The sequence below is a fragment of the Diplotaxodon limnothrissa genome, linkage group LG14 (genome assembly GCF_057381915.1).
Source record: "Diplotaxodon limnothrissa isolate DT_005_m linkage group LG14, D_limnothrissa_male_GT1.1, whole genome shotgun sequence".
NCBI classification, from domain to species: domain Eukaryota; kingdom Metazoa; phylum Chordata; class Actinopteri; order Cichliformes; family Cichlidae; genus Diplotaxodon; species Diplotaxodon limnothrissa.
In genome coordinates this window covers 19,410,085-19,425,221 of record NC_140609.1, presented here as the reverse complement: position 1 = coordinate 19,425,221, position 15,137 = coordinate 19,410,085, and the positions used below count along the sequence as shown (strand labels likewise).

At 40.4% G+C, this 15,137-nt stretch overlaps 1 protein-coding gene across 1 annotated transcript in view; it reads right to left on the bottom strand.

Moving 5' to 3' along the window:
- Nucleotides 1-13,715, bottom strand: part of grm5b (glutamate receptor, metabotropic 5b) — an 81,522-nt gene extending 67,807 nt beyond the window's left edge. Inside the window, exons 1-5 of the mRNA XM_085371581.1 lie at nt 13,560-13,715; nt 12,589-13,017; nt 12,274-12,388; nt 4,510-4,584; nt 3,916-4,090 (exon numbers count right to left, since the gene is read on the bottom strand). Coding sequence (XP_085227707.1) covers nt 3,916-4,090; nt 4,510-4,584; nt 12,274-12,388; nt 12,589-13,017; nt 13,560-13,715 — 950 coding nt within the window. The remainder of the gene's footprint in view (nt 1-3,915; nt 4,091-4,509; nt 4,585-12,273; nt 12,389-12,588; nt 13,018-13,559) is intronic.
- Between the last annotated feature and the right edge of the window lie 1,422 nt (nt 13,716-15,137).

The following is a 15,137-nucleotide window of genomic DNA, read 5'->3' as shown; positions in this document are numbered from 1 at the left end:
TGGTTTTAAACACATTTTGTAGTTGAAGCATTTGCATTTTTTACTTTCTAACCAATGTTCTCTATCTGTTTTAATACATTTACTTTGTGAGAAATAATGTGCACATTGTTACTAACACTTCCCTGAAATGCGGCGTAACAGGTAACTGAGAAGCAGTGCTTGAGCAGGAGACATATCAAAGTATAATAGCCGACCATAAAATGCAGAAAATCTCACTAAAGTGGCGGCTGAAACTGATTTATCTCTCGCTGTCACTAAAAAGACTTCATCAGACTTCATAAAGAAGATGGTGTTTCACTTGAAGACAAATAGGAGGCTACTAAGTTGACAGAGAGAAAAACTGATGCTATGACAGAACCTGCATTTATGTTATTGCACTGAGTGTGCGGGGGTATCTACGTGTCCCGTGTGGATATAGATATTTATCTCAGCCCAGCTATTCATTAATGGGCTTGTAGCCCTCTGGCACCATAAGGAATTATAGAAGAGAAGCAATAAACATATTCAGATGCAGGAAGGAGAATCTCTGGGTCTACATTATGCTGCCTATGGTGTATGTGTGTAAGACATTAGTTTTCTTGCGATGTGATAGTGAGCCCCAGGACCTGATTTGGGTGTTAAGATTATTTCAAGAGGGAAGAAGATAAAAAATATAAAATCAGAAAAGCACTTAAACAAAGCAACCATTGAGGGTTCATAAAATCGGCAAAATCTAAATTTCAAGTTGTTGCAAAACTACAGAACTGAGGAGTTTGTAACAAATACAATGTCACGTGCAACACTGTTACACTGTTAATGTAGGAGCTGAGCCTAGATGTAGAATAGTCTTAAAATGTGAAGGGCACAGTGAGGGATAAATTACAGACCACCAATTTACTCAGATTAAATGCTTGTATTTCATGTGGCACTTGGCTTATTTAAACAGTATAAATATGGACCCTGGAGATCCAGAGATCTTGTGGTATTCCATGCTCATTTGCCCTCCATAAACCTGCTTTATCATCATCTTTGTGATTCTGCGGTAATCTAATTATCCTGCATTATACACCTGTCTCCCCAACTGGATTAATCAGAAGCTCCTTTCACAGACCTCCAGTTAGCAGGGCGCCCACCCGTGACCATCTCCAATTTACAACTACAGTTCATTTATGATAGTGATTCCTAAGGAAAGCTGGTTTTTAATTAATTGACCAAATCAAAACAGACTGGCTGATTTTTAGTCCTGATAACTTCTGCTGAGTGAAGAATAACTCTTCTGTTTTCGTTACTAAAACGGAGATGACGACGATGTAATTGTGACACCATAGTGATGTCCCACAGCTGACTTTTTTCCTACACTTCATTATGCATTGCAATTGATGGGTCTCATTCACTAATGTGGAAAGAAATATGTTTTTTGTACATAAAATACCTGCAAATTTGTGACATGTGCACACCAGATGATTTTCTTCTTACCACCATTTGTATGTCAGTGAATCAAGTCCAAACAAAAGAATCAAAGTAAACTTAAACAGATGAGGAAAAAAGAACGCAATGCAGGAAAAAAACAACAGAATCTCTTCAGTTACTGGACAAACATCAGTAAGCAGGTATTTGTCAAAATCTTATAGTCACAATCACAACATCCCGCTAGGATTAATGGGTCATTTTCATTGTTATTTAATGCACTAGTAACAAGGTGGTTTAATTCAGGCCTTTTTCGTGAATCAGCTTGACTTTATCATTTGTGAATACTCATGATATCCAGCAGAGTGTGACCAAATTCAGGCAAGGAAACATGGATCAATCACAAATTTGTATGTAAAACGTTCACATGCACAGTTTGTGAATGAGGCCTTTTGTCACTGTTAATTTTATTTTTTCCCCTGGATGTTCTGTTGAAATTATCCATTAAACTCTTTATATCATACATAGTCAGACCTAACAAAGAACTTCTCCCCTGACAGTGCATCAAAGTTACGACTGATTAAGTCCTTTAATTCTGTGAGGACAGAAAATGTCTGCCTACTTCATGATCGTTCTCTCTCTCTCTCACTTCAATCTCTAATTGCAGACTGAGTACAGTAGACTTTACCTCATATAGACAGCGATGATGATGATGATGTTGATGAGGAGGATAATGATGATGATGAGTAAGATGGTAATGAGCATCAAGGTGGTGATGACAACAAATATGATGCAGGGCATGATGATTTAGTGAAACAGCAGAGATCACTGGGGGGAAAAGTAGAACAGAATTGGAACCAGTCACACTTGTGCCATTTTAGAGGCAATCCCATCATGTTGTTTCCAGTATATGCAAAAAGCTATTGTTTTTCCTCTTCGCATGCTGGCTGGCATAGGTGCTAAAATCATTATTCATCTTATGTTAATCAACAGTTGGCATGGCAACCGTAACTCGAGAGGCTTAGAAGCAACTTTCATACAGACGTATGTAGCCACACACACACACACGCACACACACACACATATATACACAGATGTAGGTAAAAACTGTTGATTTGGAAAGTTTTTCTTTCTGCATATCAATTCATCCACACAGAAATGGAGCTTTATGTGAAAACGACCTCATATAACCAAATGTTAGTGCATACTCTACCACGACAATGTCTCTAGTTGTAATACTGAGTGTTTATCACCACTCCTGATGCAAAAAATGTAGCTTTTCCATAAACTGGCTTTTTGAGTTTGTCCGTTCATTCATTATTAACTGCGGATATTATTTTATTTAAAAATTAAGGCAGCTTTTCTAAGGAATACCTCAAACAAGACTTAGAAAATGATTGTTACATTATCTAATCATTTCCTGCAGCCTTCACCCCCGTCTGTGGCAGAGACAGATCTCCATTTATGAAATGCATCAGTTTTTATTTCAGTTTCTAGAATTTTATAACGAAGTCTTTATCTGTCCAACTCAGCTCAGCCGTTTACAGCAATTGGTGTGTCCATTAAGCTTATGTTTGCAAAAGACACATTCATTTATTATTATTATTATCATTATTAATATTATTATTATAGATATATCCAACAAATACAGTTCAATCAGTCACAACCAGCTGGGGATGTGTGCAGCACTGCTAGTCAAAAACCAGCTACTTTGAAGCACAGACTGGGCTTTGAAGTCTATTCATCAGCAGCATGGACATTTTATGCAAAAAAACAAAAACAAAAAACAGAGCAGAGACTAGCTGAAAGTATATATTTACCAGATGGGTTCTTATTAAATGTTCATAAGTGTGGCTATAATGGTTGTTATTGACACTTACATTTCTGATTATTTTTTTTAGTTTCAGTTACATCAGTCAGTTGACCTCCAAACATGCAAAAACCATCTCAAAACCATCCAACAGTGCAACATGAAATCACTAAATGTCTTCTTTTACCAGCAGACGAAACAAATTCATGAAAAACAGACTTTAAGCATTTTTCCAGAAAGAAGTGCTTAAAATATTATTTTTAACAAAATGTTTAAATAAACATTGATCCAGTTATCGACTGATCAACTAAATAGCTGTGTCTGCAATTCTCAAAGACTGAGAGGGTTAGTTTAGAGAAGAGCACTAAGCCACAGCATCTGCCTTGTAAGGACAGATTTTTTTCATTATTTTCCAGCTAATGTTTTTTAATTGATTTAATAACACTGCAATCTGCAAACCCATTGGCTACTCTGCTGACTGAAAACAGATACTTTTTTAAGCCTTCCTGTAGTTCTTTCACAAATTCCTCATCAGTCTACTGGTTAGTTTGTGAATGCAAATAAACCTAAAAGGCCTATGAAAAACAATATCACTCTCATTTGAGCTTGCATTGTGGCCTAAGGCTTTTATTTTCATACAAACCGCACAAATTGAAACCTCCAGTACCAAAAACACAGAGGAGTTGCATGTTATAGAGTACATATTTAGCCCCACTAACCTGCCGATGAGAAGAAACTCTCCAACCAGTCCCTGGCGCCTCATAGCCATGAGGATATTTCGGACAGTCATGCCTTCACAGAAACATGCCACTACTCTGGCCTTAGGCAGATGGGCCCTCAGTCTCTCCAGCAGCCGATCAAAGCTCTGCTCTCCGGCATTGCTCCAGATTTTCCCTGTCACACAAATCGAAACACAGTTCTGTGATTCTCATGTGGTACTCACAATGTAAGCATTTTAGAAGAAATTAAAAAATGAACAACACAATGACTTACAATCTCACCTTCTTTAAAAAAATACTATTCCTGTTTATTTAGAATTAAGCTGTACTTTAAAGTAATTTTAACTTTTGTTTAACAGGCTATTTGTGTTGACAGCATTAGGTGTACGACACAGTAGAGATGGTAATGCCCTTCCTAATGCTAAGCAGCACTTTATGTGGGTAATGCACTTCTGCTCTATTGCTTTTGAATCAGTACTAAACTATTTACTAACTAAAATTCCAGCAAGCCTTTTCCGATCTAATATATTTTAAACAATGTTTATGACTCATACAGTTGACTTCACTGTGGTTTTTTTGACCTGCGTCTCTTACCAGAGTGGGCGATACAGATGCCCTCCTTGGCTGCCATGTCCTTGAACGCCCCCATCCCACTTTCACCATAGTTCCCTAGAAACACACAAAAAAGGTGACATTTTTAATTAGTTCAGTTTTGAGGCAGAATTACTTAACTTTTTCAAAAGGAGAGGAAAATGTCTCTGTGTCGACAGATGGAAGCACATAGAGAGATAGATGAACTACTCCACACAGGAACTTGGGAAAATGTCAGGAGAATCAAGTCTAGACATTGCCCAAAGTTGCCCTTTCTCACATTTATCTCACAGCAGTTGAGAGTCCACTTCTGATAGTTTCTCTCTACTGGAAATCCAAGTGAAATAATGGGTTGCATGGACAGAGTAAGCCATCACACAGATTTTGTGGTAGGGAATTGGCAGATCAATGATGATTAAAGATCACTTAATATCGGATTCAATAGCAGAAAGACAGAGTTTGGCACCTTTCAGACCTGATGTTGCTGAGCTGGCCATTTCATTCCCTCTGTTTAAAAATGTACCAGATTATTGATTTTTCCCACTCATTAAGTTTTTCCTGTCTATCCGATGGGTTTATTTTGGGCTTTTTAGACTAATAATGGCATCACTGGTGCCCTGTTCCAGTCTGAGGTCCAGTCCAGTGGTACTGAATAGACTGAAACATTGATTTAGGTCAGGCAATCATGGGGGCTAGTCAATAGCAACGGTTTCCCAAGGAACTGCCTGTATACTCTCACCATATGAGGCCGGGCATTGTTGTGCACCAGGAGGAACCCTGGACCTGCTACACCACCATAGGGTCTGACGATGGATCTAGGCATTTCATCCCAATACCTAATGGTAGCCAGGGTAGCGTTGCCTAGCTAGAAAAGGTTTTGTGCGTCCCTCCATGGATATGCCTCCCCAGACCATCACTGATATACCATCAATGCTGAACGGTGTTACGCTCTCCACGACTTCTCCCTGGCTCAGGGTGAACCTCCTCTCATCTTTGAAAAGCACAGGGCACCAGCGGTGGACCTGCCATTTCTGGTATTCTATGCAAATGGTAATCAAACTCCACAGTGCCAGTCAGTGAGTACAGGGCTCCCTAAAGGATGAAGTCCGTTTCTGATTCGTTGGTCAAAGACATTTTGTTGTACTACCTGTGCAACCTCTGTAGCGTCCAGGTATTGCCTTGTGATACCAGTAGTGACACTGACTCTAGCTAAAAGCTAAAACTAGTGATAAACCAGTCCAAAAAGAGGTGCAGGGGAAAAAACATCTGTGGCCTCCAGCTGTAACACCTTTTCTGTTTTAGGGGTTGTCTCACCGTTGCCCCTCTAGTGTACCTGCTCTTAATTTCATTAACACCAACAGCTGAAAGTAATTATCCCTCCTTCTTAACTGACCAGATAAATATTGCATTAGTTTAACTGGCCTGATGCTACATCCTGATTAAAAACAGTTTCACTTTTGTCATTCACAACTTGATTGTCGCATTTAAAATCCACTGTGGTGGTGTACAAAGTCAAAATCACAACAATTGCCTTTGTCCAACAAATTGTGGACTTAACTGTAGACAGATAGATGCCTGCATGCTGAAATTTGTGTCAGAGAAAGCATCTCCCCACTGTGGAACCCCTTTCTTTGCCAGAGAAAGTGGGTGACCTGGAATTTATGCTAATGAAGGGTTGTACACACTGGCAAAGAACATGATAGGATTCCCCTCTCTAATTTTTCCTCCTCTTCCCTCTTATCTCCTTCCCTTCTCAATGTTGATTGAAGAAAAGATCAAACCCCCCCTCTTTTTATCTAATGTTTGTTTCTTCCGGTGTGTTTGTAACAGAATGCAACCTAATTACGCATCATTGATCTGTGCAGCACATAAATTGATGAGGAGGAAAAAAGAAGAGGTCAAGGGAGAAATGAGGAAGAGAAAAATTATACAGAAATTAGAAGCGGTCCCACAGTCCCAGACCACTGTGGATCTTGCTCTGTGTGTGTGTGTGTGTGTGTGTGTGTGTGTGTGTGTGTGTGTGTGTGTGTGTGTGTGTGTGTGTGTGTGTGTGTGTGTTTCTGTCTACAGTCAGGCCAGTCAGTGTGGTGGAGTGAAGTGTAAAGTCCTGTAATTAGTGTCTCAGTGAGAGGAGTGGGAGACAGATGGTGCAGACCATCCTTTGACACACACACAGACACACGCACGCACGCATGCACGCACACACACACACACACGCACAAACACACACAGCTACCATCATCAAAATCGATAAAGCTTGTAACCTACTTCACTCAGGACTCAACAGGGATTTCTGTGTGAGACATCTCGCCCTCTCTCACTTTTTCTCTTTCAGTAAAGTTGCCGTGGTTCTCTTTAGCTCTCTTTTTCTGCCTCTCACTCTCTCGGTTCTACTCAACAATGCTAACACACTGTCAAACAAACACACTTTTGCTCCCACCATTCCTAAACAAAAGCCAGCCCACACGCTTAAAAGGGCTGCAACTGGTAGCAGTCTTCTCTTCCTCTGTACTGGTTCACTTTCTGGCCATCACTGGCATGCATTTTGATTCCAAGCCTAGCATCACTTCTGATGGAGTGATGGAGCTTATGTTTGATAGCAGCAACACAAATTTGGACAGAGGCAACAAAAAATTGTATAGTGCAAAAAAAAAATTTGTGTTAACTGTCAACAGTTCAGTAACATGATCGGGTATTAAAATGCATCTTAGAGAGGCAGGGTTTCTCAGATGTAAAGATGGGCAGAGGATCATCAATCTGCAAACAGCTGTGCCTACTGTGAATAATAATCTTCAATATAAATAAGATAAGATAAGATAACCTTTATTAGTCCCACATGTGGGAAATTTGTTTTGTCACAGCAGGAAGTGGACAGTGCAAAAGTTATGAGGCAAAAATTAGAATACAATAAGAATAAATACAGTACACAACTGTACAGAATAGAATAAAATAAAATACTATATACAGTAGTAGTAAATCTGTACAAACTTATAATATCTCATCATCTACAGCATATAATATCATCAAAAGATTCCAGGAATCTGAAGAAATCTCTGTGCACAAGGGACAAACCCCCTCAAAATCCATATTTAATGCTCATAATCTTTGGGCCCTCAGGCACCACTGCATTAAAAACAGGGATGATTCTGTTATGGAACATTCCAGAAATCATTGTCTGAACACAATTCACTGTGGCATCCACACTCCAGGTTAAAGCTCTATAATGCAAAGAAGAAACCACATGTGAACATGAACCAGGAACACTGGTGTTTTCTCAGAACCAAAGCTCATTTAAAATCGACCTAGGAAAGCGGAAAAGCTGTTCTCATCAGGAATCTGGGTCTGCAGGTCTGCCTGTGGTCAGTGGAAATGTTATGCATCTTTTTCCTCATACACAGCTTCATTTTGTTGCATACATAACAATCATTAATTCCCATTAAAAGCATAACAATAGGTCAGACATGTCTCCCCTATAATAATGACCATGCAGTTAGTCCCTCTAGCGCCTGGTCTGAAGGATGTTTGGCAAACTACTATCTGTCTTAACAGAAGCCATTAAATTGATTCCCCGAACATGAGTTCTGAAACCTGAGGACAAGCCAATTTGAGGAGATGCAGTCTTGTGACCCCATGCTCATTAAACCACAAGCCATTGTTGTTGTTTGGGGACCCATCCAGAAACTGTCCTTCTTTGAATCTTCACCCTTAGGCAACACTTTTTTCCCTTCTTGTCCATTCATTAAACCTTTCTCTACGCTGCCCTTTCTAACCCCTCCTACTTTCATCTTCCTCAATCCTAAAAAGGCACAGGAGTTAAATAGACAAGGACCATGTTTTGTCCCAGAGTCTGAGTGTGAGACACAATGGCAGAAAGGAGGACGACGAGAACAGAGAGGAAGACAAAACGCAGAGGATGAGAGGCAGAGGGAGAATCTGCAGTGCTAGGATCAAATGAGTCAATAAAGACCAACAGGAGAAAGAAATGAGAAAAGACAAAACGGTAGTGTGGAGGGAAAGTTGACATCTTGATTTATTAAAACATTGATCAACTTCTGTTTCAGCGTGCTGGGGTGACACATGTCAAATATCATGCCAATAAATCCCATTCAGCTGAATTGGATTGAGGTGAACAGAGGAACACAGAGAGAAATGGGGGAGGAAGGCCACAGAGAGAGAGTGAAACAAAGAAATGGTAAACTCGGTGTGGTGGAGGATGATAATGATGATTCTGGCTGATTAAAGTCACACAATGAACAGTAAGTGAGTTGTTGGACTCGCAACCTATTGTGATCATCGCGTGAGACCGTGTGGTAGAAACACATGTGATGGTGCATTAGGAAAATGCTGACGGTAAAGAGAGGGTCCCTTTCCCTCCACAGCATTTAGTGATGCAGATAAGTATACTCAGCTACAAGCAGGTCTCTCCAAGGTGCTCTACAAAGGCTTCATTCCAAGAACTGTCAGTGTTTCTGCCACTGTCCCACAGACATCACCTAAATTAAAAGGTCATTTATGATTTTTTTTTTTTATATATATGCTCCATGCAACTGACCTTTCAATTCTCTTGATGCTATTTTATCAAATGTCTTGGAACACGATATATCTGAGGTGTTACGTTACAGTTCCTGCCATAATTCACCTTCAGCGTCTGTGGTTAAAGTGACCAAAGGAAGGCTATATAATGATATTCTACTTATTCTCTGTTAATAGTAGTGGCCTATGTGATACATTTAAATCGACCTTTGATAAGGTACTGTGACGTTTGAAGTTTGAGGATTAGACATTGACATATTCACGAAAGAACAAGCACCCATTAAAACTGAGTTACAGAGAGAACCTGTTACTTTGCATTAAAGGTTGTGAGAAAGTGCTTGGCTCGAGAGTTCTTACGTCCATCTCAGGCATTGATTTTAGCATTCACAGCTGAAAAAATATTCTGTCAGGCCCAGACAGTCTGCGTTACACAACCAAGAAACAGTAATAACGTCAACATATTGCATGCATGTACCTTATATCCTCCTGGTGAAAAAAAAATACAGTATTTCATTACTTCAGTGTAATGACTTTGCTGATATTCCATGTATTCCAGTATCTTGCATATCACTTTCCCCCGTCTTTTGCCTCCAGATGCAAAATTTTAATGCAGAGAATTAATGAGTCTCTGTAACACCCCCCACCACCAGCAGCAGCAGAAGCAGCAGCAGCACCACCACCACTACCAATCTTGTTCCGAATCTTCAGCTCCTGTACGCTCTCTTATCTACTGCAAGCACTCCACATCCTAATACACACACAGACACACCTTGTACTCTGTCTTCTATCGTTTTCTGGCATTATTATCATCGGTTCCCTGCATTCTCTCTTCTCTCCTTGTTCCCCATTCCCAATTTATCTTGGTCCTTTTAAAAAAAATAATAAATAAAAAAAATAATCCTTCATTTCCCTTATTTTTTCCTACAGTTCTCTCCCCACCCCCACCTTATATGTCCTCTCCCTTCAGTCTCCACTTCTTTTCCATCCATTACATTTCATCTTAATTCATTCTCTCTGTCACACTAATTGTTTTTGTCATGTTTTGCATTTGACAAGGCAGAATCTGACCTTGAAAACCTGTTTCAAGGTTAAGCTGAGTCTTTGTAATTGAAAAGACCACTATTTTCTGCACATTTAAGCTAATACAAATACTCTAAGGCATACATTTCTGTAGAAATGTTGATAATATCGTGCACATTTCTCATGTGCTGCTAGAAGTGTCAGGACTCTGGTGGTGTCATGCATCGTATGGCACCAGGATGCCAGAAGAAAATCTTTTGGGTCCTGTGGAACACGCAGTCGAGCTTCTGTGAAGTGGGTTTATTACAGTCCATTCAGTAGATTCTAGATAAATCCAGGGTGTAGGCAGTTTGAAGGTTTTATAAATGTTTTGCTGGAATTTTGTTGGATTCCCTGCCTTGTGCTTAAGAGTGGAGACACACACTGTCCTGCTGGAGAAGACCATTGCCATCAGAGGCTCTTGTATAGTCTGCCAAGTTGTACACACCTAAATAATGTCCATGTGAATGTCAGGACCTAAGGCTTCTGCACAAAACAGTGCTTAGACAGTAATTTCCTACTTTATGTTCCTCAATCATCCATTCACAGCCAAACGAGCACTTTTTTCTATGTTTTAGTGCTTTTTGACTTGCACAAGGATATTAAGCATGCAGAACAGCCAGGGATCCAACCAACAGTGGTTTTAATGTTGTAGCTGTTCTGTATACATGCTGTTATAACATTATAGGTAAGCCCACAGGCACACTCTTATTACAAAGAAAACAAAAATGTCACACATATGCACTATATTGTTCTTTCTGTAGCTCTTCATTTAAATAAACAAATTCAGACAAAATTTATAAATATGTCTCAACATCTGTGAACAAATCCCTTTCTCAGTTTCACCGGAGGAGGATTAAAGCAAATAAGGATTTAATTTCACAACGTTTTACTAGAATCAATCCATGTTACCAGGGTTCAGTGAGTCATATGCTCACTCACGCTCAATCAGTTTTAACTAAACATTTATTATCGCACAGCTCTACAGTGAAAGCGTTTGTGAGAGAAATTTATAGTGTATGAAAATCATTTGGGTGCACTAGCGCAAATTACTTCGTGCTGACTTGTGGCACTCTTATTAGCAAATCTCAGGGTACAAAACACTCAGCAGCCTTATTTCTTCAAATGAACAGATCTGCTGTTTCTCACATACACACATAAACTTTTTTCTCTTATACACACAAACCTATATGCATATACACATATATACTCTTAGATAATTGCACACCACTAACACACACACCTACGCGCACACACACAGACTCATTACACCTAAATTCAAAAGCTCTTGCAGCAGCTGGAGGCAAAGCCAGAGGCCCGGATCAACAGTCCTTGATATGTGTTTGTGTGTGTGCTTATCGCTCTTTATCGTACACTTTCAGGTTCAATAGCTGTTCTCTCAACGGGCACAGAGGTACTCATTGTCCTGCAGTTCAGGTAGCTGTTGCACTATCTTCAGCATCTTCCACCAGTGAACCAAGTGACTCAACTCACCGATAACTTCAGGGTGAGAGAGTGAATGAATGAGTCACGCAAATCCTGCAAGTACTCTCTCTGTCTGTACTACACAATCCTCCTCCGGGTTTTCACATGCTTTTCCCTTGTTGTTTTCCATTGAGGATGGAGGCATTTATTTTGAGAGTTCGATCTCTAGCATAATTTTTAGTTCTCACGACCCTTTTGTCCTCCAGTCATCACCTTCTGATCTACTCTCCATCAGCTTCTTGGCATAGAGGTAGCTTTAACCCATCTACAGTAATTCCATTTTAACGCATTTCCTTTCATAAGCCGAAACCTCATCTCTGTAATAACCACTTCTCCTTCGCTCTCTGCTGCAGCGTTGCTACGCCGTGGCTGATCTCGTCAGTTGTATTTGCAACTCCCCTCTTCCTTCACATCCTTGTGCTCATAAGACTCCTTGCCTTGTTTCAAAGACAATTTTACCTCTTTTTCTTTTTAGCTGGAATTTATGAGAAAGTTCTGGTTTTTTGTTATTTTTTTATTGAGGCATCACAGATTTCAGATGTCTTTCAGCTTGGACATGGCTGCGTTCGAAGGTATTTCAGGCAAATAAATATAAAGAGGAGCCAAGAACACAGTATAATGAGGCAAACACAGAGAAAAAGAGAGAAAAGGACAAAAGAAAAACATAAGAGTCCGCGTGGGTGACCGTACCTTCTGTGTGTATTGCAGACACGTAGCTCCAGTTGTATCTCTTGACAATGTCCACCATAGCTCTTGCCTGCTGGGCATCTGAAGGCACCACCCGCATAAAGTATTTGTAAAGGCTCTGGAACAACAGAAACAAAAGGAGCGTCAAGCTGTGTTTTGCAGGAGCATGCAGGGCATTCAACTCGGTGAGTAATGAATAACTTCGCATAATTAAAAGTGGCAGTAATAGATTTTCTCTGTAATTGATTCTTATATAATATTTATTTGTATGCAACTGTAGAGCTTCAGTAGCATTCGTCTACAAGGAACAGAGCTCACCTTATCGCTGAGGTCCATACTGGTGGCAGAGTAGGCAATCTGTGGTATGTTGAATAGCTGTAGCAGGTTCTGGACCTGGATGGCCACTGAGCTTGAGCCAGGTCCAATTAAACCCACAATAGGTTTCTTCCCCCGCATTGGAGTGGCAGAGGGGTCTGAGCACTTTAGCGTCCCTCCTCCGCCTCCCCAAGAAGTTCCGCCGCCCCACTCCTCGGCCTCATCAGAGGAGACCAGCGAGTCGCGTATGAACTCGATGCTCTGCTCCAGAGCCACAGCCGAGTGCCAGCAGGAGTCCCTGATCTCACAGCCCAGGCTGATGTTGGGAAGGATGTGCGGGTCAGCATTAATGCGGTCCAGTGTATGCATCATGGCCTCCACCCTTTGGATGCCATACTGCTCTCGCACCGCACCACATTTGCGTTCATGCACCTGATTAGACAACACAAAGGAGATAGGAATCAAGCCAAAGTGAAGTGACATTTAGATTATTATAAATGGTTATTTTTACCCATATGAATGCAAGAGACCGTGCTTTTTAATACACAGGTGCTTCACTGTTGGAATAATATTGGTTTTGTATTCACATAGCTGCCTTGTTCTGATTTTTCCTGTTTGCAATTATCTTTAATGAGATGGAAAAAGCTTAAATGTCAGTGGGTGACTTCTGGTTCCCGGGGCAGCTAATGGAACTTAAATGTCGACGGACTCACAGAGAGCTACCCATTCTACAAATTGAAAGCATTCTTTGGGTCTCAGAACCAGAGCAACATTATAACCTTTGGTACAGGAGATTGGACAAAATGTATAAATTTTCTGTCGCTGTGTTAAAAGTATTAATTTCTATATCATTTCATGGTGTTTGTCTGAAATCCAGCAATAATTACACAAGGTCAGTTGAAGTAAAATGTAATCAATTTAGCTACACATGATTCATTTATACCAGTATTAACCACACAACCACTTCAGTTTACCTTATCAGCAGGAGGCTGGTGATGTACAGAGAACAATGCTCCGATGATTATGTCACCAGGCATGTGTGCTACAACTCGCCGTTCATTGGACTGAGCAGAGTCGGCTTGATTGGGACCCAGCCAAATGGACAGAACTAGCAGCAGCCAAAACATCATCTTGGTCCTTTTGGGTTACTAAGAAGAAGCAGACCTCAACTTTGTATTGTGGATCCGTCACAGGGAACTACTTTTCCGAGAAACTGTTTTCCTGGCCATGGCATGAGCTTATGGCACAGAGGAGTTTTCGAAAACTGAAGATCTCAGAACGATCCTTTCTTTTGACTCGTTTTTGCTCCGTCTGGATTTCAAGGTGGGACCATCACTGCAATGGCTGGTATAGGTGCAGCGGTGCAACCTGGGAAATGTAAAAGAAAATTCGGGTTAAATCCCACTGACTGTAATAACTCCTGGATCGTCAAATTAAAAGGCAGAGGAATCGGTGATAGACAGACATGTTTATGTAAAGCTATGGTCATAACATTTAGCTAGAAATTTAGCATCACGTATAATAACCTGGGTCTTTAATATGTATTCATAAAACTTGTGGTTAAATAAAAGTACAACAGCGGTGACAAAAATGGTCCAACCTGGTACAAATGGATAGTTTTGCAAAGTGAGAAAACTGCACAGAAGAAGGACAGAAATAGCAGCTTTTCACTGTACCAGGAAGCACTGTGTTAAAGTGAAGAATGCTTCACATCATGAGAGTGGTTGCCCGAACTGTTTATTTCACCCTAGAGATCTGAATCATTGTCGGTTTTACAGCCTTCTTACTGGCAAACACATTACACATACATTACTCCACACTTGCCATACTTCACTAAATAACAATGGTTAGGCCAAGGAGCTCTGCCGACACATTTCTTTGCTTTACGACAGCACCATTTCTTTGTAACATATACGATTGGATTTATTAAAAGGAATAAGCCATCCAAAGCTACCTACAGCCATATCAAAAAGTAATTCCCCTCTAAACCTAAAAACTAAGGCAGGCATGAACACCGTGTTTAAGGTTATGCCAAACCATCTCAAGCTGATCTAAGTCTGGACTCAAAAATCTTTGTTATGTCTGGGGGGGCGTTACCCAATGAACGGTGGACTTGGTCGTATATTTTAGATCCATGTTCTGCTACATAACCCAGACATTCTTCTTCAGGGTTTTCTGGTAGAGAGCATAATTATGGCTTGTTGTCTGGATCTTGAAGCAGCAAAGCAGGCCCAGACCATCACACTACCCCCACCGTCTTTGACAGCTGGTATGGTATTCTTTTATTAAATGATTTTAGTTTTATCCAGATGTAACAGGACTTAAACCTTCAGAAAAGTTCCGTTTTTGTCTCGTCTGTCCACAGAATATTTTCACAAAGGTGTTGGAGATCTTCAAGATGTTATTTGATAAATGTGAGTCGAGCCTTTGTGCTCTTCTTGGTCAGCAATGGTTTTCTCCTTGGAACTCTTCCATGGATGCCATTTTATCCAATGTCTTTCTTGTTATTAAACCATAAGTCTGACCTTAACCTAAGCAAGTGAGGCCTGTAG